At 39.7% G+C, this 25,050-nt stretch overlaps 1 protein-coding gene across 1 annotated transcript; it reads left to right on the top strand.

Annotated features, from left to right (window-relative positions):
* Positions 1-4,441: 4,441 nt before the first annotated feature.
* On the top strand, positions 4,442-11,291 carry KCNA4 (potassium voltage-gated channel subfamily A member 4). Its single transcript, XM_071808831.1, has 2 exons — positions 4,442-5,136; positions 5,911-11,291. The coding sequence occupies exon 2, from the start codon at positions 6,684-6,686 to the stop codon at positions 8,670-8,672; it is 1,989 nt and encodes a 662-aa protein (XP_071664932.1). The 5' UTR covers positions 4,442-5,136; positions 5,911-6,683; the 3' UTR covers positions 8,673-11,291.
* Positions 11,292-25,050: the final 13,759 nt, after the last annotated feature.

The following is a 25,050-nucleotide window of genomic DNA, read 5'->3' as shown; positions in this document are numbered from 1 at the left end:
GAGCAACATATATCTGCTAAAAACCTTGAATTCATAGAAATACTATTTGTACCTAAAAAAATGTGTGACGTATGTTTGATGCCGTAGTTGAGCATCTAAAATCCCTTTCTTTACCTGTTGCTTCATGTTCCTGGAGCATGAGATACTTGAACTTCTAGCTAATAAGTCTTAATGATTTTAATAGTAATAGTTCTGAGCCATTGTCTTACAGGTGTTCCCATCCAGTTGCTCTGCAAGTGATGATCAACTTAATAGAGCAAAACTACATTAATTATTAGCCCACTACGTAATTTTCCTTCAGAGTATTCCTGATAAAATCCTAGTGATAAATTAGCCTGTCATGCCCTCGTGATGTTATCTGCTCTAGACAAATATATATGCAACAACCTGATATTCCCAGGTTTTATAATTCTTGCATTTACTGTTAGCGTAATTTTAAAATTGTGTATTCACAGTAATATACTGATTCTGGAACACAGAAATGGAGCAAATCCAGTGACACAGTAATTTAAGTAAATCTGTGAACCCAAGTCATTTACTTCATGAGTTAATTACAATAACAATATCCAAACGGGAGAGCCACAGTGCTTGCTACTGCTTAGCATATCTAGAAGAAGGGGCATTGCCTGGTCCAAGTTCTTCCATTGTAAATAAAAACAAATTGTTGGGGGGAAAAAAAACCAAAACAAGTAGGAAATGATCCTTTTTATAATGGAAAATGGAGGTCAGCATTGAGAGTGATGTGCTTATCTTGGAAGTCTGCGCTGGTACCAAGAATATAAGTAAGGTCTCTCCATTGTCAAGCTGTTCTTTATTTTCCTTTCTCTCCATACTATCTTTTGTGTTTGCTATTGTTGATTTCAAGAATAACCCTGATATGAGTCCCCGTCTGCCTGGAATGACTGAACAAATATTCAAGTCCAAAAGTAAACCATACGTGGTATTTTTATCCTAGTTTCTGGGTAGGTCAATACTCCAGTACAAGAAATTATTCTCTGAATATAAATATGATCAGTGTTTTTAGTGCTATCCATCCTGGACTCAGTGGTAATTAGCAGTGGTTTGGAATACTTTCCCAAGTAAGTATAAAAGGGCTGCTGTTCTCTGGACTGTTGGCTTCTGGGGTTAGCCTGTTGCAGTATGAGTAATGAATAGATGTGCTATTCATATATGTTGTGTAAAAGAACTAACTGAGAATAGGCTGCATTTTATTCTGCCAAATTATCATTGAATAGTGCCAGTCATATTCAAAAGAACAGTACTCAAGCCAGATTCTTTGACAGAGGTGTCTTAGTGAGCCTGGTTTGTAAAATATAAATAAAATATGAACCCCCTAAAGCAATATAAATGCTGGGGAAGAAAATCTAGTTGTGGAGACAAGAATTCTTTGCTATTTTGGTACCTAAGGATCTCCAGCATGGTAATCAACTAAAAACAGGTCAAAAAAACCCACAACCAAACAGGAGGAAATACATGTTCTGCACCAGGTTTCATTACATCTGAAGTGATACTGTAACCACTGCTTTTTCACTTGATTATCCTGAGTGCCCACTGCTGCAACATTTTTCTGGTTTTGAAAGGAGTTCCTCATCTTGTGGGAAGCTGTGGAGCTGCCTTTGAGAGGCTGATAGAAGTAATAGTGAAGCAAGCATAGGATGGAGCGGAAGAATAAAAAGAGAAGACCTAAAGGGAAATAACAATTCGTAGTCTAGAAGTGCCGTAAGTACTGAGCTGTAGTGCGGCCTTATTTGCTGCGGAGAACTCTTGATTACAGCAGGAAGATTGGTGTTGGACCGAGGCCAGGCTCTGCCAGTGTGGATGGCAGCAATTGGGGGGTAGCATAAATTCATGTTGGGCAGAGCAACATGTTAGGCTTTTTATATCTCATGTTCCCTTTGCATGAAAATGTATTAAATTGTTGTGTATTTTTATTGGCACTGGATACATGGATATGCAATAATGGTGCATCTCTCTCCTCTGCATCCCTGTAAACCAGAATGCATCTTTATGTTAGCACACCTTACAGATCCTTTACTACGCTATAATATTCTTAAAACAGTACTGCAAAGATAATGACATGTATGTATGCATGCTCACTTTGTTCTACCAATAATAGTATCCCTGATGAATATGAAGGAGCAGAGGGAATGTAATACCTTTCAAACAAAAATTGCTCTTCGAACACTGTGAAAATACAAAGCTGAATGAAATGAGTTGCAGTATTCATCTGTAAATGCTTAAATCTTGTTTTTTGCTTTTACATCAGTTAAAAATAGGATCAAATAAGGCTTCTGAGTTAAATTGAATTGCATGTAGTTACGTGATCCCTTTCACTTTAGAATGGCTTTTGAAAGGTACAAAAAAGCTATCCTGCTTCTCCCATTATCAGTGTTCTGTGTGTATCCCCCCATACATCACAATTTATTTATCTTTCCTCAAGAACATGCTTTAGCTACTAAAAAAGAATAATAATGATCAAAAGGGCATACCAAAGCGATTGGTCTGTTGCAACTTGTCTGGCTTTATATTCAGATATCCTTAGAACTTTTCAGTTTAACAGTTGCATGAGACAATGGCAAGAAAATGCATCTGAAACTTTGGAAGAAGGTAAAAGCTACATAAACAATTTTTTTTTTTTTTTTTTTTAAAAAGGAATTAAAGTGTTCATGTCCTGCTGATGAAAAGCAACACAACGCTTCCTAGAGAACGAAGTGACTGAATTCTGGAAAATGCCCCTAGAATTGAGTTTTACTGAAGTAGGAATGTCTGGGTGCTTCCAATAATTAAAAAAAAAAAAACCCAAAACCTACGATATCTCTTCTATTTTTATGGCATTGTATATGTCCTTGTGACTAAATGTTGAGAGGGGTTTGATCTCTGTCTTTGGTATGCTCTTGTGCCAAGTTGCAGAAGAATCTGAGGTTTGGTATTGAAAGTGAATTTGTGGAACATCAGGATTTTGGACTGCTCTTGTCATGACACCGCTTTGTGTTTTAATGGCGTTTGGGTTAACATTAGGGATTTCTATTTGTCTTTTACTTTGTATTGACTGTGGAGTTTGAAGGATTATGATTGAAAAATTGGTTAAATATAGCTGCCGTTTATACATTTCACGGTAATTTTGGCAAGATCTTTATGAACTGATTTGATGCCTGGCTTTCAGTATGTTTATTTGGTTAATCCTTTGTTCTCCCTTATATAGCCATATGTTACCTACCGAAATGAATGGTATTTAAGAGAATGAGTACTGATGTGGGCATTGGAGACAGAGGTAACATGGATTATTGGGGTTGTGCTTCTAGGGATCTGAAGGGGAATACTCACCAGGCTCTCCCAGTTTGTCTGCACTGTGGAGAAAGAATGGACACAGGCAATGGAAATAAAAAAAGCCTGACCCACTTGCTGCACAAGTTGAATTTGCCTCCAGTTGTAAACACCTTGAGGCAAAGCATCTGGAGTGCGTGGTACTCTCCATTTGTCCTTGCTATGATCCTATCTGCAAGGGCTCTAAAGCACCAAAATCCTCCTTTTTCCAGGTTAAATAGGGGTGCCTACACTTAGTTCTTATTAAGATAGTAGAATTGCAGATGTGTCGAATATAGCCAAGCTAGTTCATGGTGCTCACTTACAGAGACTGGAATGGGTCACAGTTTGGATTTTCTAGGCGCAGCAGTAATAGCTCTGCTTCCGTTACACACAGCAGGCAGAAGGAGCAGAGACGCGACATCTTCAGCGGAAGTGTTAAAACTATTATTTTAGGTCTCATCTACCCAATATGCAACAGCACCCTGTTCATGAACTAAGCCCTACTTTTCCATGTAGGTATGCGATTAGGAGTAAAAGTTAATTTGGCTTCATTTGCTAGACCTGTGCAGCTGACAGGCTGGGTGTGCTGGCCAGGAACAGAGGGTGTTATTTTCTGGATTGCTTGCACCGTTCGCAGAATCACACAGAATCACAGAATGTCAGGGATTGGAAGGGACCTCGAAAGATCATCCAGTCCAATCCCCTCACTGGTCTGGGGCAAACGAAGCAGCAGCGTGGAGGTGGGGGCAGCTTTTTCCTCTTTCTGGCAAACTTGATCTGCACCTAGTTTTGAAATTCCCTGAGCCACCTCGGCAAGGTGTGAAAAGAAACTCCACGAAAGCAGTAAGCCAGGGCTTGCAGCATCGCTTTGAGCGCACAGCCTCGCTGGCCAGCCTGTGCGTAATTACGCGTCGGGATGTTCATTTCGATAATTAGTGCGTTAATAGGGATGGAGAGAGGCGAGGGGCGGGGAGCGGAGCAGGGGCGCAGTGCGGGGCAGCGGCCGCCAGAGGCCGCCGGGGAGCCAGGCTGGGGGGAGCCGGGCAGGGGGGGCGCGGAGCGGCCGCGGCCCCGGCGGCGTCTCCCGGCGCTCGGCGGCGCGCAGGGGCGGGCGCGGCTCCGCCAGCAACAGGGCTCGGGGCGGGAGCGGCTGCGGCTCGGGCGCCAGCCAGGGCTTTAAAACGTCAGGGTATTAAAGCCTCGTATTCCAGAGCTGCGTGCTCCTCTTGGTGCGGTTTGTTGTGGTTTTTTTTTTTTTTTAATCACTATTATTATTTTTAATAAGCGTTACCAAAAACCGTCACAACAAGTGGATGATGCGGGCGGGTGCTGGTTGAGCCGCTGCCGTCTGGACGTGTCCGGGGGGGAGAAACTGCAAGAAGCGACACCCGTCCTGCCAGCAGTGGAAACGGGTTTAGTACACGGATTACTTAACGTTGATTTACAAATCTCCTGCAAAAGCTGGGCTTGGAAAGACTAGTGACCGCGCTTACCCATTCATTCTGTCCCTCACACACACAAACACACCGCCTTCATATTTTTTTTTTCCCTTTTGGAACAAGACTCTTGCTTGTTGCCTTTTTGCAAATGCCTGGGCGAGCAGCAGTGGCTGTGCCGAGTGCCCCCGGCTTGAGCTGCCTCGTTGCCTCACTCTTGGAGCTCTTGTTGCACCCGGGAAGAAAGGAGGAAAATAACTCGTCAACCTGTGGTGCTGAGTGACCATCCACACCTGCAAATGTGGATCAGCTGGCACAGCCCCCTCCTCAGGACTGCTGTCACCAGATCCTTACACTAGCAAGAACAGCATTGCTATTTCTCTGCCTAGGAACAGTAAGTATAATAGCGTTTTAAATATATTTTTCTGCATGACCTATAGGTATGATTTTAAAACTAGGATTGTTTAATAGTTCATATTCACCTTCTATTGTATGTTAATAGATATAGCTATAAATGAGGCTTCTGTTTCAAAGGGGGGTGTGTGTTTTTGTGTGTGTGCTTGCATGTAGATGTTGCTTCAGTGCACCTGCAGTTGTGTTTTCTTGACATACCATATCACAGGTTTTCACTTGAGTGAGCATTCTATGTGCCTCCAAATTAAATTCAGTGAGATCGAAACACAATTCATTTACAGATTAAAATCTAACATTCTACAAATATAGCCAAAGCTTTTTGTGTAGCTACATTTATTCTTTAATGTTTTGTGAAGACATATGTAGGTATCTATTACGTATGTACTGAAAGATCTGAATGCACTGTGTATTGCAGTATTTTTATTAGTGTTTATACGTGTTGGTGTTTCAGAAGCATGCATGTGTTTGTGTATGGATACAAGTGCTTACATGGGTGGGAATTTTGTATCTCTGTCTATATATATGTGACATACCCACCCACATCCTTACCCACAGAGTCGTTCAAAATCTCTGTGCATGTGATGTGGGTGTGTGTGTAATGTAGAAGTGTGAATAGCGTGGGCAGGGGAAGATTTGATATACCGTGGTAATAGATGACACAGTTTCATTTGATCAGTGTGACCTTTTAGGAAAACAATCCAATCTTTTCCCTTTTTGTTTTGTTTATTTTTGTGTGTTTGTGCATGTGCCTCAGGTTAAGTGCTTCTTCTGCATGACCATAACCAAAGGGTGACCCATCCACTCCCCTGTGTCCTATGGGGACCTCAGAGCCAGTTTCTCAGTCTTCATCTCCTCCTCCTCCTCTTACCACTGCTGCTGACGCCCTGGGTGCTGCTCCCAGGTTTGAGACATTGTTGACAGGCTGAAGAAAGGATTTGCAAAGACCTCCTCACTGTGTAAATAAAGTGATGGCTGGAATTAACTTCAGTTCCCCAAGTAACGATATTAAAGAATAATAAGAGTGTTAGGCCAAAGCATTACCAGGATCAAATTATAAGGAAAGAGACTATTTGCATTTGGTTGCAATGATGAACTAAAAACCATCTGTGGAGAGCAGGTACCCTTTAATTTGCATATTTTTTTCTTCATGAATGCAGTCTTTGTAGCCTGCAAGGTAGTCATGATGCTGATCAGATCTGTGATAGCCACAGGAGATAAATGAATATAAATGGGCTTGGTGGATGAAAGAACGAGGCCTCAGCTGTTCCCTGGTTCAATTTGAGAGTTTCATCTTTTCTTGTTAGCAAAACAGTAGTTGGTGTCAAACGTTCTGGACAATAAGAAAATGCAGATCTGCGGTTTTTCTAAACGTGGATTAAGTGTCACAACTATGTTGCCCTGCTCTGAGTCCAAGGGACTGTCCTCCAAATGCAAATGGCTTTGAACTTTCTATAGCGAAAGTTACACTGTAAATAAAACAAAACGTTTTTGCGTTAAGCAATTAAAAAAAAAAAAAAAAGTTGCAAAATGGAGGTTGCAATGGTGAGCGCAGACAGCTCTGGGTGCAACAGCCACATGCCCTATGGATACGCGGTCCAAGCTCGGGCTCGAGAGCGAGAGCGGCTGGCACAGTCGAGAGCCGCAGCAGCCGCGGCTGTAGCGGCAGCAACAGCAGCAGTGGAAGGTGGGGCAACAGGTGGAGGGGGACCATATCACCACTACCATCAGGAGCAGAGTCGAGGTGTGTCCTCCTCCCATGGCGGGAACGCGTCGCGCAGCAGCATGCCCCACCGCCAGAGCAGTAAGAGGCGGAAGAAAGGGAAAAAGAGGAGCCACCACTTGGGAAGCAGGGAGTGCGGGGCCTCCTTCCCCTGTTCTGAGCTGCTGCCTCTCAGTGGTTCTGAAGAGAGAATACTGAAGGATGTGAGTGAGGAGGAAGAGGAGGATGAAGAGGAGGATGAAGACGATGAGGAAGAAGGAAAGCTCTACTACAATGATGACTATGGGGAGGATGAGTTTTCGTACTCGGACCAGCCACCTGATGATGGTGGAGGCCCTGGGGGTTACAGCTCTGTTCGCTACAGTGAGTACGAGTGTTGTGAGCGTGTGGTAATCAATGTGTCAGGACTGCGGTTTGAGACGCAACTGAAGACATTAGCTCAGTTCCCAGAGACGTTGTTGGGTGATCCAGCGAAGCGAGGGAGGTACTTCGACCCTCTCAGGAATGAATACTTCTTTGATAGGAACCGGCCCAGCTTTGATGCCATCCTGTACTACTACCAGAGTGGTGGTCGGCTGAAGAGGCCAGTCAATGTACCCTTTGACATCTTCACTGAGGAGGTGAAATTCTACCAACTTGGGGAGGAGGCCATGCTCAAGTTTAGGGAGGATGAAGGGTTTGTCAAAGAGGAAGAAGACAAAGCTTTGCCAGAGAATGAATTTAAGAGGCAGGTTTGGCTGCTGTTCGAGTACCCGGAGAGCTCCAGTCCAGCCAGAGGCATTGCCATTGTCTCTGTCTTGGTCATCTTGATCTCCATCGTCATCTTTTGTCTGGAGACTTTGCCAGAGTTCAGAGATGACAAAGAATTCATCATGCCCCTGAGCTTAGGGAAGGGGCTTTCCAATGAGTCACTTCACCTGGACGCTGGGGAGCACACCATCTTCAATGACCCTTTTTTCATTGTAGAGACAGTATGCATCATTTGGTTCTCCTTTGAGTTTACAGTGCGCTGCTTTGCATGTCCGAGCAAAGCACACTTCTTCAAGAACATCATGAACATCATAGACATTGTCTCCATCTTGCCTTACTTCATTACTCTGGGCACTGACTTGGCGCAGGAGCAGGGCAGTAATGGTCAACAGGCCATGTCTTTTGCCATCCTGAGGATCATCCGTCTCGTCAGGGTGTTTCGCATCTTCAAGCTCTCCAGACACTCCAAGGGTTTGCAGATTCTGGGTCACACGCTGAGGGCCAGCATGAGGGAACTTGGCCTCCTCATCTTTTTTCTTTTTATCGGAGTCATTTTGTTTTCCAGTGCTGTTTACTTCGCAGAAGCTGATGAACCTGCCACCCATTTTCAAAGCATCCCAGATGCCTTTTGGTGGGCTGTAGTGACCATGACTACAGTTGGTTATGGGGACATGAAACCCATAACTGTGGGTGGAAAAATAGTTGGGTCCCTGTGTGCCATTGCGGGAGTGTTAACCATTGCTTTACCAGTGCCAGTGATTGTCTCCAATTTTAACTATTTCTACCACAGAGAGACTGAGAATGAAGAACAAACGCAACTGATGCAAAATGCAGTCAGTTGCCCTTACCTCCCAACAAATTTACTGAAGAAATTTAGAAGCTCATCGTCTTCATCCACAGAGGATAAGTCAGAATATTTGGAGATGGAAGAAGGAGTTAAAGAATCCCTTTGTGTAAAGGAGAAAAAAAGTCAGGACACAGGGAATAGCAGTGAGTCAGAGAAGAAAAACTGTGTGAATTCAAATTCTCTGGAAACTGATGTGTAATTTCAAACGTTTCCAAATATATTTATGCATTAAAGAGTGCAGTGAAAAGAATGAAATATGCAAACAAGAGTCTACAGCATACAGTAGTATGCCATTTAATGGTTAAACGCAAATAAAAAGCATTGCTAAACTTGTATTACATATCAAGTAAGTGGTATAACTTGAGGAAGGGATTGCAAGATCTGATATAATTTCGGACCTTATATTTTTATTAGAATGCAAGTGTTTGCACATGAGGCTGAAAAATTTGTTAAAACCAAGTCAGTTTTAAAGTGGGTGCATGAACTGTCGACATCACTAATAACAACTCTGTGGTAAAAGTTGGCATTCAGAGGTATTTACTATGTAAGAAGCAATGAAGTTTGGTAGTCATTTATCTATTTATCAGTGCTTTAATAGCAGCTACCATAAATCGTTGGATACCATAGTCATTGTTTTTCAAATGGTAAATTTATTGTAAAAAGATATTCTACAGAAGATAGATCTAAATTTTTTTCTTGAACTCTAGAACGCTTGTTTTTAACTGGAAATTTACTTTGAGAAGGCTGCTGAACCTCCAGAAATTGTTTATTTTTATAACTCTCTTTGGAGGCATTGCAGCATTTGTTGTCTAATAATGAAAGAAATGAAGTAAGAGAATCATTTAACCTGGTCTGACTGCAAAGGCAAAATGACTGGAAAGCTTTTTTGCACTACTTTATATGCTGGAGATATATTGAAAGAGACTTCATACTGTGAATGTTTACTAATGTAATAGTTCAATGACAATCATTGGAAGAGTGAGTTCTGCATCATATTTTATTGTTTCTTTTTTCTTTGTGACGCTGATGGCTAAACAGCTGACATTATATTAATTCCATACTCTTTTTAATTATGAATATCTGTGATCTGGAAAAGGATTGTGAAGTAAAATTTTATAATCAAAATTACTTGAAATCAGTGTTTTCTACTGATGCCCTCAAGAAATACCAACCTAATTTATATCTTTTTCCTGGTTGATTTAACATTCGGAGTCAATGATTAGCACATGCAATTTGTCAGTGTTGAAGAAATTCAATGTATGGGAGGAGAATGTAGAAGTAATAAGATATTCAGTTGTTACAGTACTGACAATTGAGAATTGCTAACTTTTAACGTGCTATTATTGGTGCAGCATTTTCCCTTAATTACAGCTTTCACCCATGTGTATTTGAAGCAACATTTAAGATCCAAAATAGGCATTCTGGGATTCAAAATGAACATGTTGGGTCCTATGTGGTCCTTGAGAAAACATCCCGGATTTCTTTTCACTGATTCTTATGCTAGCTGCATTTTACTGTGTGTCAAAAACTTCCATTGCCCTTCCTAGGAGATTAAGGTGGGTGAAGATTATCTGGCCTACAGTACATTCCAGACTCCAGAATGAAATAGGTAATATATTGCTGCATATAACATAAATAATAGATTCAGAACAGGCATTTTTTTCAGACTTACAGTTACCTAGGGAAGGCACAATTAAACCAGAACTGTTTTTGAAGCAGTACTGTGGAACATTCTGGATTATAAAACTTGAACCAAATTGGCATATGCACTTTAAGGGCTGGTCCAGGCCATTATGAGAGGAAAAGGGACCTACCGACACTACTGAGTTACAGTAGTTTTGCCATATTCATTTAAAGCTGACCGGAGGGTTTTTGTGGGGCGAGGAGGAATAGTTAGTGACTGACTTCTAGTTCTGGAGCTGAAAATCAACGATAAAAGCATTGTTTGCTGTATGCAGCATCCAGTGGTACTGAACAGAGCCGTAGACATAGTTTTTTGTCTAATGGTTGATTTTTGCCTTCACGGATTTTCTGTGAATCACCTCTTGGAAAAGTTTCTCTGCTTATCTTCTTTTGCATTGCAGAAGAACTAATAAAACCCAACACATACACAAAAGACTGGTTGTGCTGAGCCCTGGTTCAAAACTTGCCTTTAAATGTCTGATTCCTGATTTAAAATCACAGAGCAGGCTTCAATATATTTTTGATGTGAAGCATTAAACAAAGCTCCTTTGTAGTGTGGGGATATTAATTCCGACTGTGTTTTGAATGAAACAACTCAGTAATTTTATACATAGGCATTTGCCAAAATTGAGTATTGCATTTTGTTGTAGCTCACTTGAGTTAAATGTACTAAATACTTCTTTTCTGCAGGGGCAATATCAGCAGTAAGAATGAACGTTCTGTAAAATCCAGCAAAATTCCATGACTGAAACTGTTTCTTTAACAGCCAGTAGTTAATGATGTAAAGACAAGGGTTCTCTTGTAAACTAGCTTGTTCTGTATAATACCAGAGACCACGGCAGGAATGTAGAAGTAAAAGAAATACTAACTAGGTAAACACAGAACTTAGAGAAAATAAGTAGTACGTGTTTGCAGTATTGACCGGTTGAAAGGGAAGGTGGAATTTTAGATCTTTAATGCAAATAAGGAAGAAAACTCTTTGAATGACTCTTAGAATATGTTCACGCTGTGGTCGTGGAGCTCAGCATGAGTTGACTGCCTAAGTGGTTACCCAGCTTCCCCAGCAAGTTGTTCAGCTATTCTGCTACCAGTACACAACCTTTTAATTTGAAACAAGCGTGGCGATGTCCACATTATGCTGTGCTCATAGCAGTACCTTACCCTCTGAAGGAAAAGGTCTCACTGTAGGACATCATAGCAGTTGGCAAAGCAACGTTCTGGGTGTGTCAGCGCTATGTGCTGCAGTACCGCAGGGATGTATCCTAAGATCTACCTCCTGCAGTGAATATTTTGTCATTAGAAATAATAACTACTATAGGTTAATGCTAGATTGTGCTATCAGCTTGGCAGACCATTCTCAGCTGAAGTTGTGTGCCAGAGAAACCCTGTATTTGAGCTGCTATGGCTCCAAGTTACTACTGCTGCTTCTGTCAGAGCTTTCCCACTGTTACCAGGTACTGACAACTCTCAGGAAAATAATTTTGTCATCGCTTGGGCATTTTACATTTTAAATTATAATGGTGAAATGCATTCTTGGTGTAACTGACATGAATGGAGTTACACTAGGGATCGTTTTAGTTCTACTAATGTAGTTCAGATGCTCTCACATTGACATACATTTCAGCTAAAAATAATGCAAAAGGAGATATTTTGATATTTCAGGTTCACTTGCAGTGGTGAAAAAAATTGGAGGAGTTCCATTAGAATTCATGGAATCACAGCAGCATCAAATCAGATTTCGAATATAGGCTGATACTTAACTGTGTACTGGCACTTATTTAGAGAAATTCCCAAGTCTTTTTATAGTAATCTTAAGTGCCAAGGCCAGACTCATAAGGAGAGAGTTTTGGCAGCTGAAGTATTGGATTTAATGCCTGACTTGGAAGTTCCATATTTTTATTTTCTTTATTATAGTTGTGGAGTTTCCTGGTATTACATTGATTCCTTGAAAATTTCAGCCTGGATGCTGAAACTTATATAAAAAGTAGTGTTGTGTCATGCTGTTAGGATGTTCTTAGTGAAGTTTTTGAGTGTTCAGTTCAGCTTTCCTCAGAATGATTCAACAAGAGGCCAATTCCATTTGATGGAAAGTATACATTTTTTTGTTTAAATTTGAGGGAAAATTCTTCTGCTTCCATAAATTTGTTGTTTAGAGTAGGTTTCTGTGATGACAGTGTAATGCAAAATAGACTTGGGAGATCAAGGGAGTTAAAAATCCCACTGCCATCATGATTACATCTGATTCATGACAAGAGTGTTTGGGAATACTTAGAGGCGTTATGGACTTCTCATGGTCATTAAAAAAAAGGGATTTGAGTGTGTTTTCAGACAGTAAAACTGTTCAAATAGCCTTGGAATGTGAAAATTATTTTGCATAATACTGATGTGCAGAGTTCGGGACAAGGCCATAACCTTGAATAAGGGATCAGTATTTTGTAACTCCTGACATGGAAGGTTCCTGTCAAGTACACTTTCAGGTGTTGAAAGTCATTTGGCTGGGGATATGAAAAATAGTGCTAAGCTACCCAAGAATGTGATACTTCCTCCTCATATTTGGATAAATGTACTATGGAAAAACAGCAAAATAGCAGAAAGTCTATTCCATATGTGACTAGTTTGTGGAAAGTCTTTCTTGCACAGCACTGAAAAATGAAATGTGTCTTTCTGGTGATCCCTGACTCGTAAAACTAATTCTGAGTGTGAATTTTTAGCATAAGCTTTACACTTTATTGGTAGCCCTCAAATTAAATATGAACTATTCATGGTGCTTTAGACTCTCTCACTACCTTTCTCTGACGGTTTCTTACTGGTTCCTTATTTCTTACTCTCATTGTGTCCCATTATAAATACAGGCCTATTTTTTTTTTTTTAGGTGACATGAGACAGTAACAAATAAAAACAAAGATTTATTTTTTTAAAGAAAATAAATCTATAACATCCAACATATAAGTAACATATTTTTCTTATTATTAAATAAATGACAGTCTGTAACATCTGTAGACGTGGGAGAAAGTACGCATTTTCCTGTTGCTATAACTGAATGATCAATCTCTTCTAATTTTGCAGTGAATAAGATCTAGTTTATATATTTATCATGTTGACACCTCTGTTCGAAACAAATGCATGTAGAAAAATTGGCAATTAAAGCAAACAAACATTCCTTCATTTCAACAGAGATAATCTAACATGGAAAAAACAATTGACAGATCAATTTTGGGTTAAAGCGCATAAATGTTTTGTACCAGCAACCATGTACGAACATGAAACTTTACATATTGCTGCCATGTTTTCCGCGTATTCAGAACTCTGATGACGTTAATTCTAGAGGAGAACTCATTAAGGCATTATGTACTGGGATGGTTAAATTAATTTTCATTTTTAATCCTTTTCTGTAAGATTGTAATGTACTTTGAGACCTTTTTCTGCAACAGGTCCTTTGGAAAATAAATACATAAGTATATAAGAAGGAAAAAAGAGAAAGTACATGTCACAATCTGGTAAAATATTCTAAGTGAGGGAAAGAAGGTAAGTAATTTTTTTTTTCCTTCACTTGTGCATTTGTTACCATTGAAAACAAATTTGGGGAAAATTTGTTGGCCAGATGTGCAGCTGCAGGAGGGGTGGGTGCCAGGTGCTCAGTGATCTCAGGGGCAGCAGCAGCTGCATCGTGGGGCAGCGGCTGCTCCTGCGTCGTGCAACTGGGAAGATGCTCATCACACCGGGCGGGAGAGGGTCCCGTGGAGTGTTTAGCTTGCCTGGTAAATCCATGCTGCTACCACAACTATCCTTTCAGAGTGCAAAACAGTTGTTAAAGTTGCTCTGATACCGTGGAAACGTTTTTGACAGGGAGGTCTCAAAGGCTCCAGTCTGCTTGTTCCTCAGCTACAGAGGGACTTAGGTCCACACTCACAAAATATGCTTTTAGACACCCAAATTCCATTCATTTCACTAGGAATTAGGTTGCAAAATGCCTCTGGAAGTGGGAACCAAGTGATTTCTTCAGGATCAAAAGGAAGACTCTGGTGGAGCAGGTTTTCCAAGTGTTACAGTTATTCCCTAAAGAGTGTAGGAAGTGACAGCACATATTCAAGATAGATTTAGGTCTCTCTTTGTTTTTAATCTCTTGTTTGAATGTTCCTGGGGCATTTCTTTTGAGAGGAGGGAGGGGGATGGATAGATTCAGTGAGGTATGTCAAAAGCATCTTTAATTTTAGCTAGATACTTTTTTCCGTTCTTAGCAGTCAGAATAAGCAAAGGGGTTTATATATTTATTTAGACCTAACACTTCTTATACAGGTCTTTTCAATGAGAGAACATAGACTGACTTTGAAGTTATCATCCTAGACATTAATGATAGATTTCAATTCAAAAAATCCAATGAGATATATTCAGTAAGACTCCTGTATTTTGAATTTAAATATGCTGGCTTTGAGTCCGATGCTCTTGCACTGGAGCCATGTAGAGTTTCTTGTGTCAATAGCAGACGGTGCTTTACCTGCTGTTGCAGTACATGACAACTGAGAAGACAATTGCTTTTCCTTGTTGGTGTTTGTATTGATATGATTTGATGCAGATTTATGCCATAGAGGAGGGATGTTCCAGAGCACTTCACCGCATGTTTATCTTCATTGCTAGGTGAGAAACTCCCCATGATATTCTTTGGAGAGAAATCCAACCATGTATATGGAGAGAGAGCATTCCCTTTTCTCTTTGGCCTTGAACAATCGGAGGACAAGGACTGCTTGGCACACTGGGGTACAGGCTTGACCTCCACTGTAGATTCAACCATGTTTCTCATTTCTGTTCCATATAGATCAGTGAAGGTTTGTTTTCAGTCAGAGCCCATGATATCTGTCCTTGACGTGCTTCATCTGCTATATGAATGAACTTTAATTTCTGCCTTTTGTTGTCTCCCTATCAGTACAGCTTTGTAATGAATTCAGGGTGTCGTGCAGTGACAGTTTCTTGTTGCACAGTGGAGCCTGAATACAGAAAACCGCAAAGGACCGTTGATATGAAATAAAGGTACCTTTTGTTTTTCTGCCCAAGTACAGTAAGATATGTTTGTATTGCAACAACTTATACATTCCACAGACTGTACATTTCAGCGTAAATAAGTCCTTTTTCATTAACGGGCTTGTACTTTCAAGGTCCCCCAATTCACCCTGAATTAATCAGGAATTTAAGACATTGAATATTTTTCAAGTCTCAAGCATGAAGGAGGATGATCCCTCTTTGCATTCAAAATGGCAAGGCATTATTATAAAGCAGAAATCTTGCATATTTCTCAGGTTAAAGAAGGCTAAGAAATAGTAGCTTTTCTGTTAAAGTCTTTCTTAAATGTTTGCTGTAGATAAACACATTAAGGAAAATAGGGTTTCATCGTAGGGAAGGGGTAGAAAAGATTTGTGATTGCATGTTTAAAGGCCATCATCATATTTTACTGTGTGCCAAATGACAAGCTCAGATAAACGTGATTCTAGCAAGAATGTCGTCCTACTACAGAGAGTACAGTAGAGGTATTGTATAGCAATTTCTACTTCAGGAATACTCTACTTCAGTATACATTTATTTCTGTTAATTACTTATAAGACTCTTGCTATTCAGGACTTAAGGATCACAAAATTAAGACAAAGATGCTATAAGGATTTCAGTAAAGAGAGGAACAGTGAGTTTTAATGCTTCTGAGTATCATCTAGAAAAAATTGTTAATTTGGTGCCATTTAATTTGTGAACATCTGCTCTAATAAGTGGTGTGATGATTCAGTAGGTTAGAAGGCAAAAATGTTTTCTCTGGCTAGTAAAATATTTTTTGTTACTCATAGCTTAATGGAGGATTAGCATTTTTCCCAGCTTTGAAATATGCAGAAAATGTGAAAAGACACTAGTAAGTAGAAAGGTTTCTATTTTGCTGCTCTTTGACCTATCTTACAAGAAAATATTTCCAGAGTTGATTGGTAGTACTGGACAACTCTTAAATGAAATGGAGTGTAAAGAGAGTCAGACCACTGTTTTTGAGAATTTCTGCCCTGATGGCTTGACTGATTTTGTTTCTTTGGGGGGAAAGAAAAGGTTATATTTCAGCCTTTTTGATTTCTGTGGGTTTTTTTGTAGTTTTGAACTATACCTAACAGATATGGCCAGAGAATCCACAATGTTTTGAAGTGTCATCTTGGTTGTGCTAGCACATGAAACAATATGTGTGGTGTGAAAGCTTTGCTTAATAGTCGGGCATCTTAGACTGTAGCATTGTCTGAAGAAACACTCCTAATCCTTTTGACCTCGGTTCTATACCTGGAAAGCTTCTCTTGATGTTGAGCTAACACTGAAAATGCACGTGAATGACAATTTGAGGTGGTAAAAGAAGGGCTAGAGAGCAGCAAGGGCTGGCTCATTCCTTGGGCTGGGGAGCCAGGACCTGAGGGCGATCACACCTCCATCGGGGCTGGGACCTCGCCAGCTGGGGTCTGTCCCACCCAGCGGGCATGGCCAGTGGGGGCACCCAAGGGCAGGCTGGGCTCAGTCCTGCAGCACAGGACAAGTTTAAGTGGGGCTCCCGGCCCCACAGGCAGGAGGTGTGGGTGGGGCACCAGGTGAGGCTATTGGGGGCTGTTAAGCCCTGTTAGAGCATTCTAGGCCCTGACAAAAACTTTGCATTTCCTGGTAACCTTATTTATTAGGTCTAGGTCTGTTCCACTGAGATGCAGTTGTGGCTCAAGGTTTGTATTTCTCCAGCCAGAAGTGAAAATGTAATTTTTTTCAGGGCTTTAAACACTAGGAAATTGATGAGTTTTTTGCTACTCTGCATTAACCTGGTCTTGTTGAAGACGTCCCTGTTTGTTGCAGGGGGGTTGAACTAGATGGCCTTTAGAGGTCCCTTCCAACCCAAACTATTCTATGATTTTTGGCTTGTGAGCATCCTTAGGTCCTATTTCTTCAGCATTATATTGCTAGCTTTGCTGATGTCAATGCTGTGGTGCTGCTTGCATTTTATAGGTAGCTTCCTTGTGCTGATAGGCCAGAATGTCTTCAAAGGCAAAGCTGGTTTTCAGTTGTTGAATGGATGTGTCCTGAAGATGCTCTCATTTATTACTGGGAAGCTGGGAAAGGATTAATGGTGATCTAATTTGGATTGACATCTAGAAAGCTGTTAAAGAGTCATGTGTAGTACTTTCAAATTGTTTGACCGAGATGATTAGATTTTTGCTGTGCTTTCGGTAGCTAGTGTCACTGTTGGAACTGTAGCAGATGTTGGTATTAGGCAAACATGCTCAGCCATTTGAAGTATCTAGAAATTTTTGTCCTGTGTGTATTATAAGATATCTCTGGTACTGTCATTTTATGATAATGGTTGAAATACTTGAGGTTTAAAATGAGCAATTTTTACACTAAATCCAGTTTTTCTTTGTGTTTTATAAATAGGAGGGGGAAAAAAAATCCCTAGCCTGATATATGAATGAAAAACATGCTGGGGTTGTGTTCTTTACGTACTCTGTTTGCCAAAGGTGGGAGGTCACCCATGTGGCTTGTACATAAGTTGTCAATGTAGAATATGGCTGGTTAAAAAGGAGATTGGACCTGGAATGTCATATTTTCAAAGAAAGCCAGAGTGGTTTAGCCAATATTTGTGCACACAGATGAGAAACTTCACGTATTTGAGAGGCAGAGTTTTCTGACAGAAGAGTTGTCATGGGACCATCCCCACCTGCAGACATAAAAGTGCTGGAGAATTCCCAAGTCCCTCTCAGACCAAACACCAAGGGTTGTTACGTTCTGAGGACCACAAAGCAAAACTCCACCTCTTTCTCACAGAGCCTTCAGCCATCCTCATCACCTCCCTAGCCCACTGGAAGTCCCAGGGAGTAGCAATCATAAGCTATGGAAATATTAAAGGGAAAGAGAATATCCATTACAAACCGTGTGGATTAAAAGCCTTAATCAAAAGGTGGCAATATATTGCAATGCCTGCCTTCATCTTCCTCTTCTCCTTGGGAAGGGACTTCTTGAATCATGGCCATCTGCAACCTCTCGGCCTTCCCTGAACACCCAGTGTTTGGCACAGTGCTGTGAACATTCTCTGGATCCATTTTCTGTGATGAGCATGTCGTTTATGTAGCTGTTTGGGGCCAACGAATCCAAAGAGATTCAGGAACTAAGTCCAGAATGACAGAAAACTTCGCAAATTCAACATACTATGAGCAAAGTTTTTTGTTACTGTTTTTCAGAAGATACTGTTAAGAATGTTATGTTAATTAGAAAAGTTTACAGCTGCCCCCAAAGGTAGATTCATTATTATATCCTTTCCAGCCTTTGAATTCTTATGTCTTGAACCTTCCTATTTCTAATGGCTGGTATTTTACTTTATAAAGGATTAAAAGCTTTTTCCCACTTGGAATTGATTTTTATAAATAGGCAGTTTACGTTGCGAAGCTGCATGTAGGGCCATAGTGGTTTGTATAATATGTCAGTGGTACCCAGTCCATAGAAGAAGGAAGGGCTGCAGTGAAGTCCCACTTTAGTGACTTGGAAGAGCTGCCTGGTGATGCCAGGTGATCCTTGCTGCTCCAGCAGAAGCAGCTGCTCAGCTCAAACAGAAAAACGAGCTGTTGCGTTGCTCCAGGCCTGTGTGCTGTCTGCTCACACACTGTGCAGTGCTGAGGATAGATTCCTTGAGCTGATGCAGCTACTAACAGAGACTGTTGTTTTTCACATTGATAATGAGCTTCAGACACTCGAGAGAAGTGCGTTTAAATCCCAGTATTAATGACTTTGCTTCTGCACCATGGTGTTTCACATTGTGAAAAAGCTTTGCTTTGTTCTTTCTGAAAGTGCAGACACCTCTCTCTTTTCCTGTGAGATCCACAGATTGTGGTTTTGCCTGAAATCAGTTAAGGTGGCTCATGTTTCTGTTTTACTACATGTTATTACACAAATAAATACTTACGACAGAAACATGTTTAAAATTGTATTGTTCCCACCCCATACAGGCAAGCAGGCTCTCCATGCTAAACAATGCCCCCAAAACAAAGCAAAAACCACAACTAAAAAACAAAAACTAAAAAATTGTTTAACTATATAGATTATTTTGTAAATATGTATACATATGTATACATTCGTACGTAGAAGTAGGCATCAAGCAGGACATTAAATTCTGCAGGATTAAGACCCTGTTTGTAAAGCTACAAAAATCTGCAGCATTTTGCAGAACCAGATCCTGAAAAATCAGAACCAGGGATGTGTAGGAACCTAAGCTTAGGAGCTTGGCTTCATCTCTGTTTATACAACTGATTTTAATATCGGGCTATATAGAAGTAGCCTTTGTTTTTGGGCGAGGGAGAAGGTCAGTAATGCAGAAGATAGAAGTGGGATTGTGAGTATGCACAGCTCATACAGAACATGCTCAGGTATAGGAGCCAGTTCTGAACAAATTTGCTCAGGAGCTGGAGCAGCCTGGCTCAGCATACGAGGGATGTTTGTGTGGATCACTATGAAATGTATCTCTACTATTTCCTCTCCTAAGATAACACAAATCCCTTTGAATGCCATTACATTGTGCTAGAGAGATATTTTTTCTACACCTGTTCATCAGCTTTTGTACATTAACATAACATTTGTGGATTCGTGGGATACTTTTCTTAAAGCTTCTTTTTTTATTTTCTTAAAGGGGTGGAATTAAAATGAAAAAGAACAGCTATGTGGAAGAGTGGGTCATTAGGGTAGTTTGGTTTGGGTGTTGTAGGTTTTTTTTGTTGTTGATGGTGGGTTTTTCTTTGTGTTTTTTTCCTCTTTTATTTATTTGTTTGTTTTGTGAACCAAAACATAAAAGGACATTTGGTCGCTTCACATTCTTCTTAATATAATATAAGCAAAGAATAGAGGGGTTTTTTTAGAGTCCGATACAACATTCCCCCGTCCATTAGATTAATTTTCATTTGGGTTCACTTTTTGTTTTCTTACTGTTGAGGCTGTTGCAGACAACAAAGTTGGGTACTCTAATTCTAATATAATGAAACTGAGAATAGAGAAGGACTTGTAACTTGTATTACTGTGTGCTCTACAGACATTACTCTAAGGCATAATGTGTACAGTACATTGCACAACCAGATTTATTGGGAATATGTGTGTATAAGATGCCTCTAAGCAATGAAAGCTTTGGGCTGTTCGGTCAGATCTTTAAATGATAAATTGATTTACTTAATAGCAAGCACTGGCATTCATTTGATATTAATTGAGTTTTATATTTTCTATAGACAAAATGAGCTGAAGGAAACTGAATTTTACAACTCTTAGGAAACTGTGTTTAATTGCATACCTACTTATTTTCTGTTCTGGAGAAATGATATAGTTGTTATTTTAGGATGACTGGATTTTATTGATGTGAGGCTACTTGTCATGAAAAGGACACAACTATCCTGTTCCACTGGCAATTTTTGTTTTCTCAAAATATTTCTGTATTTTTCATGTCAAACGTGATATTTTTCCCCACCAGATGTCACACAAACAAGCCATAATTATGCAGGCACATATGCAGTGTACTGGAGTGCAGGGAACCTGCTTAATGACAGCTATTGACAAATGCTTGCTGAATGCTGTACTTGTATATATACAGCATTTACTGTTCCAAACCACCCACAGTTATTTCTGTTTAGAGATTTATATACTCAGTAATATTTTATATTTTCAGCATATATGAAGAAGGTATTGTATTAATTGGAGAAAATGCTGACTTTTAATGCTGTAGTTAAATTTACTACAGAGTTTCTCATCTTGCTTGCTAATTCCTTCTGCTCTTGCTAAGTTCTTGGGAAATTTTTCTATTTATTTTATAAACACAGAGTTTGTTTTAAAGCTGTGTCCCCTAGAAGCAAGTGATTTGATCATATACAGCCTTAGTTTGGAGACTTTGATATTTATCACTGTTTTGTATGCTGTAGTTCAGTGAAAACCTCTTGGTGGACTGACCATCATCAGCATCAAATATTAAATGTGACTGTACTCAAATTATGATAAAATAATTAATGATTTAGATTATAATCTACCTTGTTAATACCTAGGAGGTTCCATCCATAATCTCTATCTTGTTATTACGTAAAGAATAGTGTATATTATGTCTACTCACTGAGGAGGCCGTGGAGCTACTTTCAAGTTTAATGGACCCCAAAGAATCATGGGTGCTAAAGCTCTCCCAGAAATGTGAGAAGAACGGTTTGTCCTAAAAGGACTCGAGTACGTAACTGCCAGGCCTTTTCCTCCGAGGGAGGAAAGCTCAGGATGTGTGAAGGACACTCCAGATGAGGAGTTGTCCCTTTTCCTTTAGCTAGAACTTTCTCTTCCCAATCCAAACACATTCTCAGTTACAACAACCCCTATTTCTTGGGGGTTGCTTCTTTTTCGGTCTGTATCAACACGTGTTTTTAACCAAATGGCCCTTGGGCAGCCAAGAGGTGATCATGGAGAGACATATATGTATGTTAGGATTTTTTCTTATACAAAGCCTTGAACAGTGATGAACTAGTAGAATATCAGTGTTCTTAAATATATGTGACCTAATAAGAAAACTAAGTAACTAACCATGGAAGTATAATTTTAGCAGAGAAGAAATTACATTGGGTATATTAAGTTTCTTTTACAGTGAACCGGTGAGAATGTCATTACTAATCTTTTTCAGGTGGCTTTTACTTAACTGCATAGCAAACCGAGTAGTCAAAGGATATAAATAGACTCAAGAGCAATTGTAAAATGCTATCTAAAACGAATAGCTGCAATCTGATTTGGAAAATGATGGCAATATAAGAATGAACTCAGTATCTTGCTAAAGGCTTTTAGCTAGAGAGCCTCTTTCTACTTCTGTTTCTAGTCAGGTGTTTGTTCTGGTTCTCTTGCTGTGATGCCCTTCTTGTGAGGCCTGCACAGAAACACAGATACACAAGAAAAATTACTTTCATGAGAATTGAGGAAAAAAACCCCACGAGGTTTTGGGATTTGCATTGTTACAATATTTTTGATTTTCTGTCTTAAATACTCAGCCTAAAATGACTGCTGAAATAATTCTAATTATGAAAAACAATATCAAGCTTTAGTAGATTCTGAGCAGTGCCATCACTCACTAATGTGCTCTGCTTGGGAACTGATGATGCAAGATGGCTTAAATATGTACTTCATTATTATTATGGATAGTTTCTAAATTTACTGAGTTATTTTGCCCAGTGCTGCAAACTGTGTGATTCTGTTCAGAGCAATACGGTGGTTTATATCGATGTTTATCTCTTAATAGTTATAAGAATTTCAATCTTGAAATAAGTTGCAAAAGAAAAGAATTACTGTTTTGAAGTAGAAAGCCAATAGAAAACAGTGTCAACACTGGTTATTTTTATGTTTTTGATGTCACTAAATGGCAGGAGCTACTGGTTGTCGTGAGCCAGCATTTGCCACTACATTATTTAAAATTATATATTGCATTTTATGGCTTAGATACTGATTTTCCTATGAATAGAGATTCAGAAAGTATATATTTTAGAATGAGACTTAGTTACAGAAAATGTAAATAGAGTAAATGCAACCTGTGATTAAAGGTTGTTGAGGATAGGTATTGGGGGAAAAAAGTTCTGGTTGATTAAAGAAAACCTCTATGCTCCATTTTTCCTACTGGAAAATACCTTCTGGTAATCAAGCTTGTGAATCCAGTTTTTATTCTGATTTAGTAGCTCAAGTGTGTAGTTACTATCCTAATTGCTAGAGTAATGACAGATGGATGTAATGACAAATTGATAGATATAGTGACAAATAGTTTATCGTAAGGCAGTAACTTAGTCAGAACTGCGGGTGCTGCTTCTTTGCCTCTATGGGAAATTTGTTCTTTTCATGGAAGTACTGCTGCAGCACTTAATGCTGGATGTTGGATTTGTTTATAATGTACACAACATTTGAAAAATATTTTTTCTGTGATATTTGTGTATTTCCATGCATCACAGAGATGAATTATTTTAGTCTCCATCATAACGTACACTTCAGAACAAGCAAACTCTGTGCATAAACATAAATTTATGGATGTTAAGAAATGTGGGCTGTAGTTTGTCTTCCATCACTTTTTACTCTGCATCTCTTTATCCAGATATGCAATGCAATAGGAATGAATATGCTTTATTTTTTGCCCACTTGTAGAACAGCAAATATTGATGACGATCTACTGGGTAAAGTGCATCCCCTGAGGTCAGCAGCCCTTTGCTACAGGGTTTGCTGGGCTGGACTCTGTTGTTCATTCCCCTGCTGTAAATCTGTAGGAACCCGTTCACGCTGAGCTCTTTGCTCATTGAGGAAAAGCGTGGGGAAGTAGGTGGTGGGAGCTGGAAGTGCCAGGAAGAGTGACCCCAGAAGCAAGAAATTCAGAAACTGTTGTGAATTTACTGCAAAGTGCTTTTTGTGTAGTACGGTGGAAGAAATAGGTGTGCGCGATAGAAGAGCGATTCACTGCGGTCAGCCACCGATGTAATCTCTGCTCTGAAATGTGTGTGAATTAAAAAGAGAGCGTAACACACGGGACAATTCAAAATAATATTAGATGGTTCTTGATTGGCTTAAGAACTTGCTTTTTGGGGTTTGTTTTGAGGAGGAAGGTGATGCACCTGCCTTAAATTATCGGTGGGTCTGGTTTAGGCAGTGCAGGCTAAATGGAAAGACATATGATTTCTTAAATGAAACTGTGTTACCTTTTGGCAGGAGGTTTTAATATGATGCTCTCTGCATTTACAGTAAGAAATGTTGTTTCATAAACTGTAGCTGATTGGCTGCATCAATTATACACACTTTATGTTAATACTGCAAGCATTGCTGAACTACGTCAGTTATTTCCCACAGTGAGAAGTTGCTGCTGACATCTGGTCCATGTGGGGTTGGATGTTGTCAAGAAATGGTGAAGTCTTACTCCTTCTTTTTTTCTGTGCCTTTTCATGCCATTTGGCGAGTTGTTTTTTGCAAACTAAGCCAGACCAACACATTTTCCTGCTTGTTGGAGTTCCAGTGCTGCCATACTCCAGCAGTTGGTGAAATGGTTGTTCTTAGCTAGGTATTTGTGTTTGAATGACTGCTAATTGGCAAGTTTATCCCTTCCATCATTTTCCTGAGCAATCAGGCTAATTATGACTTTTAGGGACACTGGCAGCTCATGTCTGGGCACCTTCCAATACTCTTAGCATCACCATGGGTTATTTAAATGAAGAATTGCCGTGTCGGTATTTAATGTTTGAAAATTCTGTTCTGAGGGCTGCTTTGCTTTCCTCCAGTTCTGAGGATCAAAGGTGTTTCTAAAAGAAACCTAGTGGCCTAGCAAAGCCTCTCCAATTCACAAGAATGTTTTGAGGCTCATGTTTGTGGGCTACAACACTACTGAGTGGTAGTGTTGAATTGTCATCCTTAAAATGCTCTAAAAGTGAATCAGGCTTTTTCTTGATAACTCAGTAAAAGTTGAGGTGAGCTCAGTTTTGCGTGCTTTAAGTCACATTTGAAGCAGTGAAAAACAGTATGTTGAGGAGCTTCAAAGATCAATTTTTTAATTTAGGCAAAAAATTGGAACGTGCTTAGGAAATTCTTGATTAGAATGTGTGAAAGAACAAATGAATGTTTGCAATGCTAATTCACAAGAGAAAGATTGATTTTAAAAGTTATTTTTATGAGGTCCCTGAGCTCCTTTAAAATTGTTGAACAAAGACTCCAGTAATTGAAAAGAGCTGAGAGCAGTGCCGAAAGAATGACTCAAAAGTAAAGAAAAAGGTCTGCAATACTGAAGAATGAACAAAAGTAATACATAGAAAAATCTTTTGGAGAACTGGTGAATATAGAGCAAATTACAGGAGAATTGTGGCAGTGAAGGAGCCATATGACATAGACAGAGCTGGAAG

This window comes from Patagioenas fasciata, chromosome 5, assembly GCF_037038585.1.
Source record: "Patagioenas fasciata isolate bPatFas1 chromosome 5, bPatFas1.hap1, whole genome shotgun sequence".
Lineage (NCBI taxonomy): Eukaryota > Metazoa > Chordata > Aves > Columbiformes > Columbidae > Patagioenas > Patagioenas fasciata.
The sequence above is the reverse complement of the archived record's forward strand: the minus strand, read 5'-3'. Positions and strand labels throughout refer to the sequence as shown.

Coding starts and splice junctions, on each gene's coding strand:
- KCNA4 (XM_071808831.1), top strand. CDS start 6,684: ATGGAGGTTGCAATGGTGAGCGCAGACAGCTCTGGGTGCAACAGCCAC.